The following is a 24,513-nucleotide window of genomic DNA, read 5'->3' on the forward strand; positions in this document are numbered from 1 at the left end:
CTGTGGGTGAAAGCGCAACAAAACACAAGTCGTCTTGTGACGTTGGTTACGTTAGCGTGAGATTTTTTTTAAACCCTTTTTAGATTTCGCAGCAGTTCAAGTTTTCTCAAACAAACATACAGTTCTGTTTTTAAGGGATTCTAGTGTTTGTCTTTGATATCCTCTAAGAAGAGTTCTGCACCATCTTAGAGAAAATGTCTCATAAATGTTCTGCATAGAAGTGTCTTAAAATTATACAACAACAGAGCAGCAAGTAATTTGTATTTTATCCAGTTAAGATGGCCACCATGCAAACTCCACTACATCTTGTAACACTCTAAATACATTTTTGATAACTTTTTAGTCCAGTCTATTGTTGATACATTTAACTGATATCATAGATTATTCCATAACCAACATTAAAAGGGCATACTGAAATCTATTTATTTATATTTTAAATTATAATTTATAATTATATTGATGTCCTTCACATAATAAACTTTAAAGACCTGCACCATGGGCCCAGATGCAAGAAAAACCCTTAAGATAAGAAAACCTAAATACTTTATAAGTAATAATTGTAAGTGTCACTAATGGCATCATTCAAACACAACAGTTTTCACTTACTGATGCCATTGCAGAAATTTACTATTCACTGTCAACCATGATTAATTTAATCCATGGGTAAAAGTGTCTAATAACAGGGTAGTGACTGTAATTAAAGGTGCTGTGAGCGATTTTATCTTTCTGAAGCTTTCATGTGACTGAGCCATTTAATTGACCACGCCCCTTCATTCCAAAACCCCACCCTCCAAAGATAATTTTGAGACCAAAACTGAGCAAAAGGGCAGTATTGTTCGTTCGTGTGGCTGTCAAATTTAATAGTGGCACAATAGCGCCCTCAACTGACAAACATTATGAATCACAGCCTCAATGATCCGCTTCAAATACAACACTATGAGAATGAGCAAAATGATTGACAGGTGAAAGTGTTAATGTCCACGGACACATTTTTGTTTGCTGTTTACAAAGTCTACAGCTGTCACAGAGACCGTGAGATATCTCAGGACACTTATTTCATTAATATCTTTAAGGGAGCATACTTTTCCATGAAAAAAATCACTTTTTAACATATAGCTAAGAATTTGTAAACCAGTCCATACAGATGAACTAATCAAATCAATAATCTTGTCTTTGTGTCAAACTGTAATTCCAGAAGCTTCGTATAAAAAAACAGCTCTTCAGCCTCCCTCCTTCTCAAGTGCAGCTTTTAGTAGCTCATTGATCGTGTGTTGAGTTTAGTGAGAGCGCGTGCAGTGAGGAAGCGCATATTTACTGAAGTTAAGATATAACAGATCTATAAATCTATGGAAGGCCAAATTATCTTTTGATGTTCCCAGCATTACTTATCATAATTACATTTTTACTAGTAAGAATTCCAGTTACAGAGCTCTATAATTACATTTTTATTTGTAAGAATTCCAATTAGAGAGCTCTCTATTTTAATTTTTACTAGTTAGAATTTCAATTACAGAGCTCTCTTATAAAATTTTTACTAGTAAGAATTCCAATTGAATTACAGAGCTCTGCAATTACATTCTTACTAGGTAAGAATTCCAATTACAGAGCTCTGTAATTGCTATACAGTACTCTTTAAGGGACTGTTCACTAAAAAATTTAAATTCTGTCATTACTGTCATTACTAACTCACCTTCGTATTGTTGCAAACTTATAGGCCTGTTAGTTTCAGTCACATTGGCTTTTATTGTATGGAGAGAGAAAAAAGATGCTGTGAAAGTGAGTGGTGACTGAGATTAACTTATTCTGCCTAACATCTCCTTTTGAGTTTCACAGGAGAAAGAAAATCTACAGGCTTGAGGGTGAGAAATGACAGAAATTTCGTTTTGGGTGAACTGCCCTTTAACTACCTGTAAAGGTATTTCTTTAAAGGTATCTGCCAAGAACAGAAACATTGTAAGTCAGCACTTGATTGCATCACGTCTTGCTGGGAAACAAGTGATTGAAGAGAACGGCTATAATATAGGCTGTATACTTATATATATATATATAAACAAGGGAAAAGTAGCTCCTGTTAGATTTAGGTGAGATTGTAGTAAAATGTCAGTTTTTTTTTTTTTTTAGTATTGCACATTCAGATGTTTCAGCAACATCCCCAAAATGCAGAGCAAAAACTTACTCTTTTTCTATTTACAGTACAAAACAAAAATGCATGGTGATCAATGACTGTCAAGTTAATTTGTAATTTTGTTTGGGTTTGGTAAAAAAAAAAAAAGAAAAAAAGTTGCATATTAGGTTGTAACTTTTTACCTGGTTCCCCTTGCACGCTAAAAAGAAGCTCTACCACTGGATTATCTTTTTTCAGTCACATCAATGAGTCTCATGACTGCTACAGACGGCCCTCAAAAAACAAAACAGGTAATTGACGCCCTCTGCTGGCCTTATTATATTTTTATATTAAAAAAGTTAACAAATACTGTTTTCTGTACATGTAAAGGTCTCTGAAGTTCATAAAGGTTGTAAAAGGTTCTAAGAACATTAAACTAAAAGATTTAAGTTCTGAAAATAATTTCAAATATAAGACATTTAATAACATAACAGGTGTTTTTCTGTGCTTCAGACTGCAGAGGGCAAAATGACTTTGTTTGCAATGCAAGTCAACTTAATAAACTGGACCAAAGGGGCAACATTTGTATGAGAGATGCAAAATTAAAAATTAATTGTGAATAGATTTAAAAATTAGGTTATTGTTTGGTCTTTCGCAGGCAGTGTAAGAGTGATGTGACAGATTTAGGTTTGGATCTTATCAGAGATTATTAAAGCAAAGCAAAGGCTTCTTTGTTGATTAAAATGTGTCACTCTCACAATGTAAGTTTCGTAGTGCAGACCATTTTAATTTCAGGAAAAAGAGGTGTGTGTGCATGTGAAGAGGGAGGGGTCATGGTGTAACTTGAGTGTGTCTGACAAGTTTCATTTTCTGAAGAGCCTTCGCTCAGCACAAAAATTGGTATTGACACAAAGAAAGCTGAAAGCTCTCAGTGATAATTGGAACTGCCTCCACTGTGGTTACCAGTGCCCAGCCACTGTGCAACCAAGGTCGGAACAGAGAAACCAAAGGGCCAAATGCAAAAGATGTGTGCGAGATTTCTTTTGTGTTTTCTAAAGTCAGTAAGATGGATGGATGGATTCAGAAGTTTACATACACCTTAGCCAAATACATTTAAACTCCTGACATTTAATCGTACAAAACCTTCCCCCTCTACTTTATAACTACTTTATTTTAAGAATGTGAAATGTCAGAATAATAGTAGAGAGAATTATATATTTCAGCTTTTATTTTTTTCATCACATTCCCAGTGGGTCAGAAGTTTACATACAATTTGTTAGTATTTGGTAGCATTGCCTTTAAATTGTTTAAATTCGGTCAAACTTTTTGGGTAGCCTTCCACAAGCTTCTCACAATAAGTTGCTGGAATTTTGGCCCTTTCCTCCAGACAGAACTGGTGTAACTGAGTCAGGTTTGTAGGCCTCCTTGCTCGCACACGCTTTTTCAGTTCTGCCCATAAATTTCCTATCAGATTGACGTCAGGGCTTTGTGATGGCCACTCCAATTCCTTGACTTTGTTGTCCTTAAGACATTTTGCCACAACTTTGGAGGTATGCTTGGTGTCATTGTCCATTTGGAAGACCCATTTGTGACCCACTGTGAACTTCTTGGCTGATGTCTTGAGATGTTGTTTCAATATATCCACATAATTTTCCTTCCTCATGATGCCATCTATTTTATGAAGTGCACCAGTCCCACCTGCAGCAAAGCACCCCCACAACATGATGCTGTCACCCCCATGCTTCACGGTTGGGATGGTGATCTTCAGCTTGCAAGCCACACCCTTTTTCCTACAAACATAATCATGGTCATTATGGCCAAAATGTTCCATTTTTGTTTCATCAGACCAGAGGAAATTTCTCCAAAAAGTAAGATCTTTGTCCCCATGTGCACTTGCAAATTGTATTCTGGCTTTTTATGGCAGTTTTGGAGCAGTGGCTTCTTCCTTGCTGAGCAGTCTTTCAGGATATGTCGATATACTGTAGGACTTGTTTTGCTGTGGATATAGATACTTGTCTACCTGTTTCCTCCAGCATCTTCACAAGGTCCTTTGCTGTTGTTCTGGGATTGATTTTCACTTTTCGCACCAAACTACGTTCATCTCTAGGAGACAGAATGCATTGCCTTCCAGAGCGGTATGATGGCTGCGTGGTCCCATGGTGTTTATACTTGCGTACTAATGTTTGTACAGATGAACGTGGTACCTTCAGGCGTTTGGAAATTGCTCCCAAGGATGAACCAGACTTGTGGAGGTCCACAAATTTTTTTCTGAGGTCTTGGCTGATTTATTTTCATTTTCCCATGATGTAATGTAAAGAGGCACTGAGTTTGAAGGTAGGCCTTAAAATACATCCACAGGTACACCTCCAATTCAGTACACTTCCTATCAGAAGCTAATTGGCTAATTGTCTAAAGGCTTGACATAATTTTCTGGAATTTTCCAAGCTGCTTAAAGGCACAGTTAACTTAGTTTATGTAAACTTCTGACCCACTGGAATTGTGATATAGTCAATTAAAAGTGAAACAATCTGTCTGTAAACAATTGTTGGAAAAATTACTTGTGTCATGCACAAAGTAGATGTCCTAAACGACTTTCCAAAACTATAGTTTGCTAATATTAAATCTGGGAGTGGTTAAAAAAATGAGTTTTATTGACCAACCTAAGTGTATGTAAACTTCTGACTTCAACTGTAGATCGATCGATCGATAAATCGATAGATAGATAGATAGGTATTCTGAGTGCCTGGAAATTCATGACAAGTCAGGGGCCATATCGATATAGCTATGGCTCCTAGACTTGAAGGGATGTGTAAAGTCTACTGAAAAGGCCCATTCCTCTTGCCAAATGAAGTGAGCCTCTTTCATAAGGATCAATATATGCTTGAGATCCTGCCAGGCTAGGAATCATAAATCTGGCTTGCAGAGAGAAGGAGAGAGAGGGAAGATGGGAGAGAGACAGAGGAAGAGTGGCTCCTCTCAGCCTAATGGAGGATGGTTCAAAAGTTTAACATGCCGGCCATGCTCACGTCTTTATAACCTCTTTGAATCATTGTGTGCGGGTGAGGGCCGATCACGTCGATGGCCATTAAACCAAATGCTGGGCCAGTCAGCGGGAGGGAGGTGTGTTGGGTGGGGTGGATGCATTAGGGAAATTGGCCCTGCCTGCCTGATACAGTATACTGTACTGAAGTAATTATAGTTGCTGGAGGGATGCTGAGGCCAGGCTTCGCCTTTGCGAAAGTGTGTGTGCGCGTATCAATGCTTGTCTCGAATAGTCTGCCGCAGAGGGTCCATGCCCCGCCCTCTCATCTCCCCCAGCAAAGTGGCTGCCTACGGGATAGGGCTGGGGCTGTATTGATGAGATGGATAAGAAGGGAGATAATGGTAGAGAGACAGATGGGGCTCCGGTCCAGGCCATGGAAGTGCTGGGGAGCCTGCGCTCAGGGACGCCACCAGCGTGGCAAGCCTCCACTGATTAGCAGCCCCAGTAGCCCCAGCCCTAGCCCTGATGATGCATGCCCATAGAGGGTCTGACCTCGGCTGAGGCATCCATTGAAACATTCACCTGCAGGATGGGACTCACCTGCTTCAAGTCTTGGAAGTACAACAGCGCTGCACAGAAAGGTAAGTGAGTGGTTCACTGCTTCCTACCAGCATGTGAGTCCTTCAGGCTCTCCATATGTCAAAAGATAATGATTAACCTGTATAATGAATCAGATATTGTAAAGTTTTGAAAACTTATATTTTGTAAATTATTGCAGCATTATTGTACACCATAAAGATGGCAAAAATGTGTTAATCCAATGCAATCAAAAACAATAATAATAAAAAAAATCAATTTCCTATATAATTATATAATTGTTATTATAGCTTATATTGTGAGAAACTATATACACAATATATATATATATATATACACAATATATATATATATATATATATATATATATATATATATATATATATATAAACAAATATCAATATGATTGTGCTTGCTGAGATTTTAAATAGTGAAAATGATCAGTTGTAAATGTATTATACACCAATTGATAAGATATAGGTAAGGCTAAGACATGACCTTCTGATAAAGATTCTGCATTACATTAGTGTGATGCAAGTTGGGTGGAGAGATGTCAATCATCAAAATTACGACATACCATTTATTCTGAGCAGTGCTCAAAATCGGCTTCGACTTCATAGACATGGTTTGTAGAAGTTTGTGGTTTAAACGATTTCAAGCGCTTTTATAGTGAGAAGAGTAGCAAGGGCGGACTCAGTGCTCTTTTGACCGTGATGTCACTTATGAATGTTAAAACTGAGAAATTATGCTTTCAAGGCAAGGTTGGTATTATGTGTGGGAGGGGCACTCTAAATAATGAGCTAGAAAAGACTTGGGTGAGACATGCAAGCGGAGTTACATATTGCGATTGTTTGGGACGGACTCCAAATCTGCTCGAATTTGCAGGGAGATGTGAAACTAGGTAGACAAAGGATAAATTAAATCCAGAATTATGGCTTTAAAGGGATAGGTAAACTCATTATGTCACCCAAAAATAAAAGTTCTGTCATCATTTACACACTCTTATGATGTTCCAAACCTGTATGACTTCCTTTCATCTGTGGAACACAAAAGGAGATGTGAGGCAGAATGATTTACTCAGTTACCCCTATTACATCTTTTTTGTTTTTCCAAAACAAACAAAACAAAAAAAAGTCAATAATGACTGAGGCAAAATTCTGCTTAACATCACCTTTTGTGTTACACATAAGAAAGAAAGTGATATGGGTTTGGAACAACATGAAGGCAGAATTTTCATAAATGATGACAGAATTTTCATTTTTGGTTAACTAACCCTTTAATACTGGGATGAAAACACAGAAACAAGAGTTAAAGGGATAGTTCACCCAAAAATGGAAATTCTCCCATCATTTACTCACCCTCATACCATCCCAGATGTGCATGACTTTCATCTGCTGAACTCAAATGAAGATTTTTAGAAGAATTTCTCAGCTCTTTTGGTCCATACAATGCAAGTGAATGGGTGCCAAAATTTGAAGGTCCAAAAATAACATAAAAGTAATCCATATGACTCCAGTGGTTAAATCAATGTCTTCTGAAGCAATATGAGAAACATTACTTTCACATTGTTCTTCTTGTGCTTTTGGCGATTCACATTCTTCTTCTTGTGTTTTTGGCGATTCACATTCTTCATGCATACCGCCTCCTACTGGGCAGGGAGAAGAATTTCTAGCAAAAAATACTTAAATATTGATCTGTTTCTCACCCACACCTATCATATAATTTCTGAAGATATGGATTAAAACACTGGAGTCGTATGGATTACTTTTATGATGCCTTTATGTGCTTTTTGGAGTGTAACATTTTTGGCACCCTTTCACTTGCATTGTATGGACCTACAGAGCTGAAATATTCTTCTAAAAATCATAATTTGTGTTCTTCAGAAGAAAGAAAGTCACCCACGTCTGGGATGACATGATGGTGAGTAAATGATGAGAGAATTTTCATTTTTGGGTGAACTATCCCTTTAAGGTGAAGAACAGCTTTGTTATTTTGCAAGACTTTACATGGGAACATAATTGAACAAAAATGAGTCATGAGTTCTGGTGTCTTCATCATTTCAAAGAATTGTCTGAAAATATTACCTCCTTTACTTAGCAAACACAAAGAGCAAGACTAGGCTGTTGGTTTTCTGCTGTATGACCACCAGTAGGATGCACTTCCCATTTATTAAATTACTCAATTGTCAAAACAGCATACCTACAGCCCACCTCCCAGTTTTTATTATTTACAACATTCCTTTCTATTAAACATATCTTGTCCATGGTTCCACCCCTTAAAATTGCTGATTCATTACCTCATTTCTGAAGCTAATCTCTTTAATTTCCTTGCAGTTTAGGTACTTCACTTGAGTTCACATTCTTTCCCAGTATCTTTGGATAGTCCTGCTTGCTCCCTTCTCAATGATTGTCATAAGGGCTGGTCCAGACATGAAAGAGTGGAAGAGATGACATTTGTTTTGCTGAGAAAGCTGTAGGATTATGGGTTACTCACACGTTAAATGCAAGATCAGCATTGGCGTGCATTGTGGCGTTCTCTGCTCTGAATCTGTGAAATGCCCTTTCATGGCATTTCAATGCTATCCTTTTAATATCATTATTACAAAGGCCAGCCTTGACGAGCGCTTGGTATTGATAAACCACTTAGCTGGAATTTTACAGCTCTCATCTTGTTGCGGGAATTGTCCTCTTTGGAATTAATTACTGCACTCTACCAGCAAATGTGATTGGAATCTGGGGCATGCTTTAATTGTGATCGAGACCCATCCAGTGATTAATATTGTCTCTGAGAAATGTATGAAGGAAAAAAATGGCAAGAGTTTTAATTAAATTATAAAAATCGATGCTCTCCTTTTCCCTTGCTGAACTCTTGCGGTGCTTAATGATAAGAAATGATCATCTGATTCTTCTCTGGCTGTCTTCCATTTAGCTCACTGATGAACTTGAAGGACACAGTGACCATTAAAGACTGATAGAGATTTTTTCTCACACTATACAGGAATACTGACCTCCTTAGTTAGCATGACTGCACTAATGAGACTCATACTGTATGTGCATGCAGTAAAGCAGACTTGGACCCAGATTAAAGAAAAATCTATCATAATTTACTCACCCGCAGCTTTTTCCATTTCTCTGTTTGATTTCCAAGTACTCCGGTTCAAACAAATAAGGCTGGGCATAGAAATGGATCGATAATTCGACTTCAAACTCTTCAGACATGTTTTGTAAGTTCTGTTTTCTAGTTTGTGTGCAGCTGTGTTGTGTTTTCTGTTGTTAACATCGCTAAGCGTAACTGCTGCTCTCTTGCACTCTCATGAATGCTATGGGCTATGGACAGCTATGGTCGGTGAGCATTTTCACTAAATAATACATTAGTGTTTTTGCATGTTTCTCAGCAAACCTTATCATATGTCTTCAGAACAAGGCATGAGTCACACTGAATAATTTATTAGTCTTCTGAATTATACTTGTGCATCCTTTTGAATCTTAAAAAGTGGTCACCATAAATTGCCATTGTATGACATCACTGAGTACAACATTTTTTCACAATTTCTGACTTTGTATTGAAGGAATATTCTGGGTTCAATACAAGTTGAGCTCAATGAACAGCATTTGTTGCATAATGTTGATTACCGCAAAAATTTATTTAGACTTGTCCCTCCTTTTCATTAAAAAAAATAATTAAAAGAAGAAGAAGCCAAAACCGAGGTTACAGTGAGGCATTTACTAAGTGAATGTGGCCAATTTTTTGAGGGTTTAAACACAGAAATGTGAAACGTATAATTTTATAAAAGCACTTACATTAATTCTTCTGTTAAAACTTGTGTATTATTTGAGCTGTAACGTTGTTTAAATCGTCATTTTTACAGTTGTTTTAGGGTTTGTTGACATTACATTGTCATGGTAACATAGTTGTAAAATTGGCAATAGTTTTACACAGAAATGGTTAGTAAGCGATTTTATCACACTAAAATCATGTTTACACGTATATCCTTTATGCTTTGTGGCTATACTTTTTAAACAGTGAGTATTTTAACATTCAAAAATTGGCCACCATTCACTTCCATTGTAATTGCCTCACTGTAACCTCAATTTTTGCTTTTTTTTTTTTTTTTTTTTTTAAGAAAAGGAGGGATGAGTCAAAATAAGGGATGGAACGATACAATTTTTTCTCTTCCGATCCAATTCCGATACCTGAACTCTCAGTATTGGCCAATACCGATCCGATACCAGTGTTGTTTTTTTCTTAATGAGTTTAGAACATCTATAATTCACAGTGTGGAACTGATTGGGAGTACTCTTTGAGTAAAGAAACAAAAACCTCTAACAATAGAGTATTTCATTATAAAATAGGAAAACAAAAAACAGTTACATAACAGCTTGTGCAAAATTTTTTTTTTAACTAGTCTGCAGGATGCAGCAGTGAAAATAACAGTAATTCCAGTGAAAGTCTTCAGTAGAAAAGACATTTTAACTTGTATATGGACTTGAAAATGGTTTCAAATCTCTCTCTCTCTCTCTCTTATTTCATTTTAGTTTTATTAGTAGCCTATATCAGTCCACTTTTCAATCACACAGTAATTTTTGGAACCCAGTTTGTTTTTGTTGTAATTTATAATAATAATAATATTAATAATAATAATTTTACAATACATTGGTTATACATTTCAGTTGTAAATTCTTAAGGCTTTTATTTTGAAAGTCCGGCGCTGAGAGCTCCAGGAAGTTTGTGTTTGAGTGTTTGTTTGTAGGCTAATTTACAATAGTGTAATAATCTCATTGAACATCTGGTAAAATGCTTGTCCGTTCTCAATGCATGTTATAGTCATACCGAACTATTGATCATCTACATGTGAGATGTAGTTTGTGTGGAGCGACCAAATATTGCGCTAAGCAGCGCAGCCTCTGCACATGTTTATGTGTGTCCTCAGAGCAGCGCTGGTTCAGTGAAGCGTGGTGCCAGAGACTACTTAGCTGGGCATGCTGACTGTATATTTATTATTAAACACAGCCTTTTGCAATTCACAAAGCTTTTGGATGACTGTAAGAGCCTGAATAAAATGCACTTGGTATATGGACTACTTTAATGGTGATTTGAAGGTTATTTATGTCGTTATTTGAGCTTGACAGCAAAGTCAATGACCAACATGTGGTATCGGATTTGGATCGGGCTCGTCGGACCGATACCAGATACCGACCGGATCGGTGCCATCCCTAGTCAAAACACAAAAACATCTGTAATCAATATTATGCCACAAACGCTGTCGATTGAGCTTAACATGTATTGAACCCGGAATATTCCTTTAAAGCTACACTGTGTGTTTTGGCCTTCTAGTGGTTTAAGCATTGAACTGCAACTTACTTGCGGAGGAACACTGTTATGGTAATTACGTCAGTCGGGCTTCGGCTCTGCTCTTCTGCGCGGATGAATCTGATGGTTTGAGGAGAACTGGTGTAATCATGGATACAGATGATCAACTTATCAGAGTGAATGTCACTGACGACAACAAAACTCGCCCCCTCCCTTCAAAAAATAAAATAAATAAATAACGAAAGGAAGAAAAATACGGATATCCGAAAAATATGTCTTATTAGCGGGTAAGTAGCATATCTTCAGCTGTTGTTTTGACTAATTGAAAACAATTGTTTCAAAATAAATAACGTTACAAAAGTTAGGTAACGATGATATTAGACAACGATTGCTAGTCATATCAGATAAAGTCAAATGGTGGAAACTATTATAACTTAGCTAGCAGGCAGACTATTTAGAGGTTGGCATTATTACCAGCATAATGTTTTTTTATTATTATTATTTTTTTTAAATTATTATTATTATTATTATTATGCTTCTTCAAAAATGAAATAAAGCACTGCAGTACCACAATCCATAATAAAATGCCCCATTAGAGTGGCTAACGCTATCTAAAAAAACTACCGCGCTAATAGAGCTACCTGGCTCACTAACGGTCCAGTAAAATATCTAACCTGTCGAGCAAGAAAAAGTAATCTCTGGGTCGGTTTTAAATCCTTTCAGATCTACGAGTTGTCGCCAACACTGAAAAAGCTAAGCCAATGTTGTGTTTTATTTTTACGGGCTCTGTTTCTTTCCCTTTTTGCTAGCAGACTCTTCTCTGTTCGAGATTTCTTTATTTTGAAAAACGGGTGATTCCCCAGAGGGTTGCCTTTTTGACTGATCCATGGTCAGTGTTGCTCATTTGTCGTGGCTACAAGCTTTCAGCTTCAAACTGCTACAACACCAATCACTGCACATGCACGCGCAGTAGTAGCTCCGGAAATTATTTTCTTTATTTACGGACATGACGATACACGCACTGACGAATGACAGAAGTATGTAATTTCCCGACAAATCTGCCCCTACAGCTCTAAAATGCTGTTTAATTATTATAGGCTTACCACAGTGAATCAGGGTATAACAAATACATTGTTTGGAAGACGGATTGTAGGTGTAATTGATCATTAATTACATTGTGTTAAAAAAAAACGGGGGGAATATTCCTAGGTCTGGATTGCGGTGGAAGTAAATGTCCATTCATGTGTCTCTGAACAATCATAACCAAAACTGCTTGTATTGACAAGAAGGATAAAAATACAGTCATCATGCTCACAAGTTAACATACCACTTACGGAATATGTAAGCATTTTGCATTAAAAAAAAAAAAAATAATAAAAAAAGAGCAATTGTCTTTTTTTAGTAGTTCCCTGAAGAAACTGCAAAACAGATATTTTAAAACATTTTCCACAATGCAAAGTAAATTAAATTAATCAAAGTTACCCTTCCTCTTACTATTGTGTGTTGCCTCTGAGTATCAATCAAGGGCGATACTAGGTTTGCAGTCTTTGGTGGGGCACTTGTATCTTTAAGGGGGGCAACGTTAATTGTTAGTCCGGGGGTGCCCTTAAACGATTCGCTGTCACAGGCCAGGTTCCAGATCAAACTCTCTGAGGGTGCTTCTCAATATTTTGGGGGTGCTCTAGTAGTTAAGGTGAAGATGCAATAATGCACCAACGTTGTTCGATTGAGAGTTCTTTAACGTCTGTTTGACCTCAAGCACCCCCGTAGAATCGGGCCTGCACTGTCAGTCAGGGCGGGGGCATCGGGGGGGGGGCTTTAGACCCAATCATGGTATCAATTACTCCTTCCTCCATTGTAATATTTGTGTATGAGTTTCTCAATTGTCCTGAGTGGCAAAGCTGGCTCAATATCATTGAGCTACTGTAGGGGAGAGCTCAAAAGCTCAAAATATTTGTGTATGAGTTTCTCAATTGTCCTGAGTGGCAAAGCTGGCTCAATATCATTGAGCTACTGTAGGGGAGAGCTCAAAAGCAGAACATCAAGCAAACCAAACATACAGTACATGGAGGCTTCTGTGAAGTCAGTGGACAGCTTCTCTGCCCAGAATAAATCAAGGACTCATGCCCTGCACAACCATCACAAAAGGCTACAACAATCAAGACTGAAGATGCTCAAGAAGGCAACACTCTAATAATGTTCTTTATTAAAAACTGGAGTGTTCGGACAGTGTGGGATAAACAAACTAACTTTTTTTTCCACATATTATATTTTTCCTTCTGTCTCTCAATTAGGAGAAAACAGGGATGTGCTGGTTAGTCCTGGCTCATATTTCTTCCTATCAAACAGCTGCGGTCAGGGAGAGGAGTGGCTGAAGAGCCTAAACAAGGGCATCTGGATACCTTTTACAGGTACACACACACACACACACACACACAAACAAACACAATTAAACATTCAGTAGTCTACGGAAAAAATATCCAGTCTAATCTCACAGTGAAAACGGAAACAGTAGGTTTTAGTTTTGTTTAGCTAAAATCAGTCTGTGCTTACTGAAATGCAAAACACTGCCCCCAGTGGCCAAAGCAGTTAATTGTTGTTGGGCATAATGACCTCCATTTTCTGAGTGTATTGTCCACGGAGGGGCGCCAAAATTGAGTTGTGAAGCAAGTTGTTTTCAGCTGTACAGGCCATAAAATGGTGAGGAGGAATGTATCTTTTTTTTAAACTGAACCACCTAACCCAAACCTAAACCTAACCATCAGTGGAGTTAAAATGTAATGTTAGAGGGAAAAATGCAACCTCCGAATCGCGGTCTTCAGTGATTATGCGAGTGCCATTACTTTCTGGTTTCAACATGGGATCTAAACCCAGGTCTCCCATGCTGCTGGTACAATGCATTTCCTGTCACGCCACAGTGGAAGGTAAATACGATGGAGCCAATACAAAAATGTCTGATAGGAGATGGCTCTTGTCTGTGTGTTGTAATGATGTGGCAGCTCCTAGGCTACTGGACTCTTGAAAACAACAGGCTGACTTCCCATGTGATCACGCTGGAATATCTGACTAATCGTATTTCTATACTCAGTGGTCTCTTGGAAATCTAGGCTTGTGCATGTCATTGTCACACTTAATTTAACTTTCAGTGTGTCTTCAGTGCCTTAATACGTTGAACGTTGAAATTGCAGATCCAGTCCGTCTTCGGGGCTTCAGCCAGTCAAAACAACCCACACACAATACACAAACATTCCAGTCATTTCCAAATCATGGGCCATGCATTACACACTGTAATAACTAGTCTCTTCACAGACTTTGCTTTGTCTACGATGGCGCAAATCTTTTAAAACTCAGAAAAAAACATGCCTCTGGGACTGATGTCATTCAAAACAGCAAAAATTGAGAATTCTCAAGATTTTTGCTAGAAAAACAAACTGAACCGTGAAGGGTGGTGTTTTTCAGCATTGCCGCCTCAATGTCATTGAGAGTTCATGCATTCTAATCTCCTCTATGTGTACTGGAAATAAACCCCTTAGAGATAAACAGTAGATTCTGGATATATTTTTTTTTCTCATGAACTCTCTAGTGGCTCAGTCCACCTCTGAAAATTTGAACCCTTGTCCCTCTCTGCTTCCTCTACCACCTACAGTGTACACTGGAGTAAGTGTGTGAGGAGTTGTAGATGGCTACCCTGTATCCGTCTTGGCAGTGCGCCTGGTTATGATGTTAGTACACCTCGATTTTCTCAACAAAGCCATCAACCCCCATCATATCTTCTAATGCCATACAATAAAGTGGCTTTGGTAGTGCAGGACACAGAGAAGCTACCACAAACTTCCATATAAATCTACTATAAAGAAATAGTTTACATACAAACTAACATTCTGGGTGAGTTGCGTGACGCCGTGCGAGGAGCAGACGTGTGAACGGTGAGCTCTGCGCACTTTGCTAGTTTTAACACTATTTGTGTCATAAACCGGTGAGATTCGATACACCCTGATTCTTAAATGTTCTAGGAAGACAGTATGTCAAAAATTAAAGACATTAAAAGACACTTAAGTGCTCAAGCTGATTCCTCGCAGCGGCAGGCCAGAAGCCCCGGACTCCATTCGGATGGTGAACTGAAAGAAATCCGGCGTGAATTGATGGAACGTGTCGGCAATGCTGACGAAAGTTTTTGTGGACTTGGAGGATCTTGCTGTGATATGTCGATCGATCACTTCCATGGAGACGAAATTCTCTGAGTTGGTTACAAGAGTCCAACTACTATGTTGCTACTATGTTGCTCGGAACTGCACCCAAGAATTTCACACACTATTGCACTTGTGTATATGGTTGTGTGACAATAAAAGTGATTTGATTTTGATTTGATGTGAGATTGTCGGATGTAAAAAAAAAACGGATCAATTATCTGGAGCCATCGGAGAGGGAATTAGCTGCTAATCCACTAGCGACCAAGATAGATTTGCAACACGTTTGGGAAAAACTGGAGGATTTGGAGAATCGTAATCGATGAAACAACGTCCGAATTGTTGGAATTCCTGAGCATGAGGAAGGAAGAGATATGGTGAATTTCTTAGACAAGCTCTTCCCGAGTCTACTCAACATAACAGGCAAATCTAGTGAGCTCACAGAGTTCCGGCTTGGAGACAGGCCCTGATCAATTCTGGCCAAGTTTCTGAGATCATCCGATAAAGATCTTGTGTTATGTGAGGCGAGGAATAAAGGAACTTTCTTGGAAGAACCACAGCATTTACTTGTTCCCAGACTTTGCGAATTCGACAAGAGAGAAACGTGAACGATTCAGGAAATGCAAGAAACTCTTACATCAAGGAAGATTGCTTTTGCTCTGATGTTTCCAGCCAAACTGAGAATAAATACTAAAGGATGGACGTAGAGAATTTACATGCCCACAGCAAGCACGGTCCTTCATAAAAACATTGGCGTGAGTAAGCTATTTGGTGATTTTCTGAGCGGGCATTTTTTTTTTTTTTTTTTTTTTTTGCTGGTTCTGCTAGTGGCTGGAGCTTGTTTTGTTTTGTACCGAACACACCTTCTAGACAATTAAGTGGATGAATCTACATGTTTTATAGATTATCTACTGTTGTGTAATTCTGTCTTAGAAATGTTTGTACAGAAACACCGGTCTTGAGCAATTCAACGGCAAAGTTGTCGCAGGGGCTCTCGTAGGCATACATGGACTGTTTGAGTTTAGAGGGATGGACGCTGATTGGTGCTGTCGTGCACGGCGTTAATGCGCACGTTTTTCTTTTTTCTGTTTTTTTGTTCTGGGGATGTTCTGGGTTTTATTGTTGCACCAATGTGGAATGTGGTCTTTATAATTTCATTTTTGACACACAATTTATTTTATCTTATATGTCAATATGTCAAATGTTAATATGAGTGGATTGCCTCTCTCCACGTGGAATGTGAATGGGTTGGGGCACTCCATAAAAAGAAGGAAGGTTATTTCTTTTCTCAAACGTAAGAAATATGATATAGTGTTTCTTCAAGAAACACATCTTTCCCCACATGAAGCTGAAAAATTTGGGAAGATATGAGGTGGACATGTTTTCTTTAGTGCTGGCTCAAGTAAGAGCAGAGAGAGTGGTCAACCGAGAATAGCCAGACTGGTTCGAACTGACAAAGTCTACGGTAACTCAGATAACCGCTCTTTTTGTGGTGAAAAGAATAGCATCTCAGAATGCTGTTTTGAGATGCGGGTTGGCGCTGTTTTGGCGGCACGAGGGGGACCTACACAATATTAGGCAGGTGGTTTTAATGTTGTGGCTGATCAGTGTGTGTGTGTGTGTGTGTGTGTGTGTGTGTGTGTGTGTGTGTGTGTGTGTGTGTGTATATATATATATATATATATATATATATATATATATATATATATATATAAAGTGAAAAGTGACTCCAGTCTGTCAAGCTTGAAAAAGGACAAAAAAAAAAATGTGATGAACGGAAAAAATTTAAGTCATTATTCACTCTCGAATCAAATCGATAACATCAAACCTCATTGGTTCTTATTGCGTCTCATGACGTCATACCACAAGAAACAATTAGATTTGACGTTATCGACAAAGCCGCCATTAATTTACTAATTTCTTAAAGATTTAATTTGAGAGAGTGCATAACGACATAACTTTCCCTTTGTTCATCACACAAACTGTATCGATTCAAAAGACTTTTAGAGTATGTGCCATATAGATTACTTTTACTGTGGTTTTATGGTGTTTATTTGTCCTTTTTCAAGCTTGACAGACCGGAGTCACAAATCACTTACATTGTATGGCAAACAAACCCTTCCAAAAACTTTTTAATTTCACCTTTGTGTTCCATGGAAGAAAGTCTTACGGTTTGGAGCGATATTAGGGTGAATAAAAAATAATAACAGAATTTATATTTTTAGGTGAACTACTGTTATTTAATGCTCTAACCTGATCTTATCTAAAAGGCATTATTCTACTTAAGTGTGAATTCTTGGGTGCCATTAGAAAGTATTTGGGTCAATCGAAGTAAAACCTGAGCTGAAGGCTAAACTAAAAGGCTGAAGAGTCCATGTTGCTGCTTATATCGCAGGAGAGATTACCATTCCCAATGAATTCCCTATGTTAACTCTCAGACATAACTCCCCACAGCCTGAGACTCCTAAAAGGTGAGAGATACTCCTTTCAGATAATACACAACCACATTTACATTCAGATGCACTGAACACTCACCGGCGTTCCCAAAATGCTGGGCAATGTCTTAGGGACCGTTTTAGACTGGGATTCTCATCAGGGGCCAAGTTACTAGGCACAGATATATAAAAAGCATTGAGGGGTGTGCTCAGTTGTGTCCAATGGAAAATTATTGGATGCAAGCCATGGAAGGTGCAGGAGGACAGAAAGAAAGACAGAGAGAAAGTAAGGAAGAAAAGAGAGATGGTAAAAGGCAGAAGGTTCTAGCTCATTTATTTTTAGTCAATCTGTATATTGTGGTGTTAATGATTCATGGTAAGGGGGCAGAGATAGTGGGAAAAAGAGGGTGTTTGCGCCACCTTGGCCATGCTCCAGTAAGTCTGCAGTGGAGTAGTCTGATACAGGAGAGAGGTGGGAAAAGAGGGACAGAGGAGACAGGCAAAGACAGAATTAAAAAAAAAAACAAGAGAGAAGACAGAAGACAGTCAACAGGATTAAATAAGAGACAAGGTGAGAGGAAGACAGTAAGACATATAGTGAGTGTTTTTGTAAATGTTTAGGCATACAGGGAGGAAACAATCCTAAAATTGAACCACACGGAGATAAGGAGGTGGACTTAATTTGACAGTAAACCAAGGAGGTGCTGACTCACGTCACTGGAAACTTTGGACAATTAAATCCAGACAAACATAACCTCCCCTTGCAGGCGAACAGACATGTCTGTGTTGATGCCACCATCAACAATGGCATTTAACTGAGACACCCACTTCAAGAAGCAGTGTCAGGAACATCCGCTTGTTACTGCACCTCTGCTTTCTTCTTCATTGGTGTGCTACCTGCAAGAATGGATGGAGGAAGCATGTCCATAACCCTGACACTAAGGACGCCTATTGATGTGGGGAAAATGTAAACTATTTGCTATTTTTACCAGGATTGTGGATACCAAAAGTGAACACATTTTGTTATTAGAGAAATCTCAAAGAACGTGATCTTCCACCTTACGACTTCAAATGGATTTGACTTTAATTTGAAACAGCTATGTTGTATATGCATGGATTTCTCTGCATTCTAATTAAAGGAGAATTTTTGCAGAAATGTGGTCAAATTTGTAGTAGTGTGCACTTGAACAATGCCTCCTCTTTCTGGATGAAGACTGCCATCTGAATTGGAACGCTGATATATCCGATAGGCATGCATATCTGAGCTGGAGATTCAGTGTCGCACATCAGCAGGAGAGAGCAAGCTTCCCTTCAATACACCAAGCCTTATCACCTTACCTGCAGACAGGAGTGAGAAAAAAAGTGAGGAGGATGAGAGAAAGGAAAGGGACATAGACCAAACAAGAGTTTGCAAAACGTGACCAGAAGGGATTTAAGAAATTCAATGAGGACATTTGTTCGCTGCCAGTTTCAGGATTGCTACCAAAACTGAAAACATCACTGTTTAAGAAAAGACAGAATCAGAGTGGGGGATGGGATAGTGAATGTGCATATGTCCCAAAAAAAGGAAGACGGAGGATCAAGACACGCTGAAAGAGACAGATGAAAAAAATGCCAGAAAACAAGCAGACAATCCAGCACACTGGAAGCTATCTCTCCCACTCTGCTTACAGGAAGATAAAAAGGATGCTGAGCTTCAGAAGACGTGAGTAGTACAGCTATGTTAGGCAGAGGGAGGCACAAGCAATCTTACACAGAGGTAGATTTTGGTGCTGTGGATGGAAACAATGGACTCTGCACTCACTAATGCAGCACATCCCAGGATAGTTCACCCAAAAATGAAAATTGTCATCATTTACTGAAACTATCATACTGCCTAACATCTCCTTTCACATTCCAAGGAAGAAAGAAAGTAATTTGTAATGCAAGTAACATGAGTAAATACTGAATTTTCATTTTTGGGCGAACTGTCCCTTTAAGGAAGTAGATAAAATGGTTTGTCATGGACAGCTCTATATTTCACCTCCCTGTTTCTATTACAGGTGTGTTTGGTCAGAGGTTGGAGGAGACTGTCCTGTATGAGAGGAGGTATGGGGATCATATGGCTCCTCTGGTGGTAGAGCAGTGTGTAGACTTCATCCGAGAGCATGGACTTACAGAAGTGGGACTCTTCAGGCAGCCCGGCCAGGCTACACTGGTTAAAGAGCTGCAGGAAGCTTTTGATGCTGGGGAGAAACCAACCTTTGACAGGTAAGCCATTGGCATTAATGGAAATAAGATATTGCAGAGTTACCTTTTAAATCAGCTAAATGTACAACTTCTTAACAGAGCAAGATTTTATCTCCTCCACCCCAATTAGATTATATAAAGCTAAGTAAAGTGACGTAGTATTAATCCCAGTATGGAAATTCAGGTGTTACAGCAGCTTGACAAGAACTGATGGACAAAGAAAATTAATGAATACTATAAGTGCATAAGTTGATTTGTTTTGTATAACGCTTTTCACAATCCATATTGTTTCAATGCAGCTTTAACAGAAAATCCTGCCTTTAATGTCTTAAATCCCCCAATAAGAAAGCCAAAGGCAATTATGGTAAGGAAAAATACTGAATAAGATTTTCAAACTCAATGAGTTGTTCAGGTAGTGGAGGAAGAAGAAGGAATCAGATTCAACTGGGGGAGCAAATCCTCGTCTGGCATTACAATAACTGTACAGTACATCTGCCAAATATTATCAATAACAGTATGTAGAATACTAGTCGTGCTCATCGAATACATTAAAATGATGTAATTATTTAATATGTTTGTAAGGCCATGTTTAAACGTAAAAAAAAAAAAGAAAAAAGAGTAATAAAAACAAATAAAAAAAATGCTAATTTAACTGTACAAATGCTTCTCGTACTGCTTTTCCACCATCGGGCCAAATGGTTCTCATTACGAAATCATTTTGTTCCATAACGATATGGGCTCGTTGGCATGGTTACGGTTTAGAATGGACTGGCTGTGCAAGTGACCACTTGTGAGTCGCAGTTTGTAGTTACATTGTACCAAACTATGCTCAAGTGGAAATGCAACAGAAATCCTTACTTTCTGTGCTCAGTACTCTTTCTGCCCGATGGCGGAAAAACCATCTAAAACCACTGTTTTAGAAACTAAAACTTTTGTTAGTCAAATTAGTCAGAGAATCTGTGTTTGCTCTCTCAGCATCACAGATGTCCAAACAGTGGCATCTCTGCTGAAGCTATACCTCAGGGAGCTGCCTGAGCCTCTGGTGCCATTTTCTCGCTATGAGGAGTTTCTTGTGTGTGGCAAAAGGATCCCTTCAGACAGAGAGCAGGTATAGTTAACTTGCTCATTCACTTCTAGGAAATGATTTAAGAGCTTACAATGTTTTGATCTGATTGTGCGCGGCAAAATATAGTGCTCAAGATACAAAATGTAGTATGATCCTAATCAGGTAAGAGTGTCTAAAGATAGACAAGAACACTTGTCTCATGCAATTTCATCCTTATCTGACTTCAGGGTTTGCAGGAGTTGAGGATACTCCTTCATGAGCTTCCAGTGGCAAACTTCAACCTTCTAAAATACATTTGCCAGTAAGGCTAAACTTATATTTTCATCCACAGATCTAGGTACTTAGTTTTATATACCTAGCTATTGGCATGAGCTTTAAAGCACTTTAGATGACGTGATCATGACACACCTCTGTTCTAGATTTTTAAATGATGTCCAGTCATACTCCAACATTAACAAGATGAGCATCCAGAACTTGGCAACTGTTTTTGGGCCAAACATCCTCCGGCCCAAAGCGGAGGACCCAGAAAGTATTATTGGAGGTGAGCAATATTTAGGTCTCTGTACAAGGGGTCTAAGAAAAAAACAAAGCCAGGTAAAGTCTTGGCTTGACTGAGATTTAGATTGACCTAAAGATCTTATATGCTTGAAAGGTGCTCTCTATGCTCTCTTCTTCTAGGGGCAGCAGTTGTGCAACAGTTGATGTCTGAACTGATCCGAGAGCACAGCTCACTCTTCTCTAGAGAGAACTACAGCCCTCCTGAAGCCTCTTTACCAGCCATTCACCCCATTCACAGACACAGTAACCTCATGGAATGGGTGCACGGTGAACCAATGGTCCACTCGAGAGAGTCACTGTTGTGTGAAGATAATGTGCCTCTTACTGATCAGACTGTAGCCTATCCACGTAAACTCTCTATGCCTCTAATGGCAGTGAGGACAGAGTCTTTTCAAAGCCTTTGTGAAAATATTTTTTCCCATCATCTATCAGAGACAGAGCGACAGCTTCAAGAGGACTATTTGCCAACCAGCTCTGCTCTGATTTATGACAACCACAGTCAACAAAGCTCAGCACAAGAATCTCTCCATATAAGACATGTGCCAACACCCGCCACCCCATCACCTGCCTGCTCTTCTATGCCCAGAGTTGTAGAAGCTGGGGTTGAAACCTTTGTGCAGTCAAAGAGTTGGCCTGATATGGAGGAGCCTAACTGGGGGCCAGAGAGAGTCTTAGGGGAGAGTGGAGGCAGCAGTGAAGCCCAGGACAGTACCTTGTCAGTCTATGACAACATTGGTACTGAGAAGCAGAGGGAGGGATGTACAGAGAACAGGGAGAAAGGTAGTTGTATTGTGGAGGCAAAAGTTGGTACTACCAGTAAGATGGACAGCAGCAGCTCTTGGTCCTCCTGTGAGATAGTGCCTTTGGATGGAGGCAGTAGAAGCGGTGAAGCTGCAAGTCCATGCAATAGTTACCCTGTACGCATCCACTCTTTCAGAATAGACTCTGGGGAGGAAGACCCTCACCCTAACTCCCCTGCTTCCTCCTCTGCTCCCACGGATGCACCTTTAAGCACCGGCAGCAGCGAGGTCTTTTTGCCAAATGCCCCTCAAGAACCCCTTGGCATTCCTGTCTCCCATGCCATGCAGTGTCTCATTGCAGGGCTTCGGCAACAGAAGGCAAGGCAAAAGGCTGAGTACAAGGCAAAAATCAACAGGTAGGATATCTCTTATGAGTAGTCCTGATACCTAATATTATTTTTTTGTAAGGAGAAACTGCACTGGGAGAAAACCCAAAACTCTGGTGTTTTCATCACATTAAAGGGATAGTTCACCCAAAAATGAAAATTATCTTATGATTTACTCACCCTCCTGGCATCCCAGATGTGTATGACTTTCTTTCTTCTGCAGAACATAAATTAAGGTTTGTAGAAGAATATTTCAGCTCTGTAGGTCCAAACAATGCAAGTGAATGGTGGCCAAAATTTGTAAGGTCCAAAATCCACATAAAGGGAGCATAAAAGTAATCCATAAGACTCCAATGGTTAAATCAATGCGTTTAGACACAATATGATAGGTGTGCGTGAGAAACATACATTTTTAAGTCATTTTTTTATCATAAATTCTCCTCCCCGCCCAGTAGAGGGCGATATGCACAAATAATGTGAATCACCAAAAACAAAAGAAGAAGAAAGTGAAATTGGAAACTGACTGATCAGGCAGGAGAATTTATGGGAAAAAAAGACATTGTTCTATTGTTCTGTTTCTCATCCACATCTATCATATTGCTTCTGAAGCAGGGGCAGAACTAGGGGGTGGCCGTGGTCATCATGGACCGAAGCCTGGCCACCCCATTGGCCACCCCACTCACAATTGCCATTTTTTGCCTTGGGCACAATTTAGGTTTTTTAGAGGTGGAACCGTCTCTTTACAACCGCAGCACACAGGAGACTTAACATGTGCGCACACCAAGGTTACCGCACCTTTCCACGCGCCTCTACTTTCCACGGCCGTCTGGAGTCTGGAGTATATTTATGTATCCTTATGTGGATTTAGGAGCTTAAAAATGTTGGCACCCATTCACATATTCTCCCAAAAATCTTCTTTTGTGTTCTGCAGAAGAAAGTCAGTCCACATCTGGGATAGCATGAGGGTGAGTAAATGGTGAGAGAATTTTTAGTTTTGGGTGAACTAACCCTTTAATGAATGGGAAGTATTAAAGATATTGTAGTATCCTTTTACATTCTGGTTCAGAACAAACATTTGGTATCTTTGTATTTAAAGCCCTATAGGATTAAATCACAGAAATATGGGGTTCTCAATGTGGCTCAGTGTGAGTTGACAGAATGACCTCTTCTCTTCTGTCTTTAGGTTGGAGCAGAAGAACGAGGCACTTCAGGGGGAGGTTGAAGGGCTGCGATCAACTCTGGAGCTGCAGCGTCGCTGGGTTAGCGTGGCTGAGATCAAGATGCGAAATGTTGAGCGAGCAAGAGCTGATGCTGACCGGCGCAATGCAACTCTGCAACAGGAAATGGAGCAGTTCTTTGAAACATTTGGCGAGCTAAACGCAGAGGCACGAAAAACTAATCGTATTGTTCAGAGTTTTTAAATGCAGTGCTACAAAACCAACATCAGCAGCATATGAAAGGTTTCCATGTTTTAGAGTAATTACACTGTCAAAAAATCAGACTGCGTCTGTCTTAAGCTTGTACAAATGAGGATGCATTCCTGAGGGAAAATATTGCCCCACTTTCAACTGTAGTTAAGTTGTCTGAAAGACTGTGTGGACCAGCATGTTCAATGTGAAGTAATATTAAACTAGAAGGCATATTTATGCCATTTAAATTATAAAAGACAATGGAATGACCCAGAAGTAGGATCAAGTTTTATTATGTCTAGTAAGCATGGATGCCATATGAGAAAAGTAGACCCTAGGAATGCTTGGAAGAGATAAATGAGTTCAGACTTTAAAAGTCGCTGCATTGGGCGGGGGTTACTGTACATTTTTATTTTCAATCCACATCATATCTTGGAAACCATGTACAAAAACATACCATTCATAGATTAAATGTATTTGTACCACATTAATAAAACATAAGAAACTGA

At 39.1% G+C, this 24,513-nt stretch overlaps 1 protein-coding gene across 3 annotated transcripts; it reads left to right on the top strand.

Annotated features, from left to right (window-relative positions):
* Nucleotides 1–5,478: 5,478 nt before the first annotated feature.
* On the top strand, nt 5,479–24,513 carry LOC127431108 (rho GTPase-activating protein 22-like). 3 transcript variants are annotated; one of them, XM_051681369.1, is made up of 8 exons: nt 5,479–5,728; nt 13,289–13,405; nt 19,659–19,866; nt 20,821–20,953; nt 21,139–21,212; nt 21,331–21,452; nt 21,590–22,625; nt 23,779–24,513. In XM_051681369.1, the coding sequence occupies exons 1-8, from the start codon at nt 5,620–5,622 to the stop codon at nt 24,014–24,016; spliced, it is 2,037 nt and encodes a 678-aa protein (XP_051537329.1). In that variant the 5' UTR covers nt 5,479–5,619; the 3' UTR covers nt 24,017–24,513. The 3 variants fall into 3 exon arrangements, with proteins under 3 accessions (XP_051537329.1, XP_051537328.1, XP_051537330.1); XM_051681368.1 differs by lacking the exons at nt 5,479–5,728; nt 13,289–13,405 and adding an exon at nt 17,328–18,187; XM_051681370.1 differs by lacking the exons at nt 5,479–5,728; nt 13,289–13,405 and adding an exon at nt 18,220–19,321.

Source organism: Myxocyprinus asiaticus, chromosome 40, assembly GCF_019703515.2.
Source record: "Myxocyprinus asiaticus isolate MX2 ecotype Aquarium Trade chromosome 40, UBuf_Myxa_2, whole genome shotgun sequence".
Classification (NCBI taxonomy): Eukaryota; Metazoa; Chordata; class Actinopteri; order Cypriniformes; family Catostomidae; genus Myxocyprinus; species Myxocyprinus asiaticus.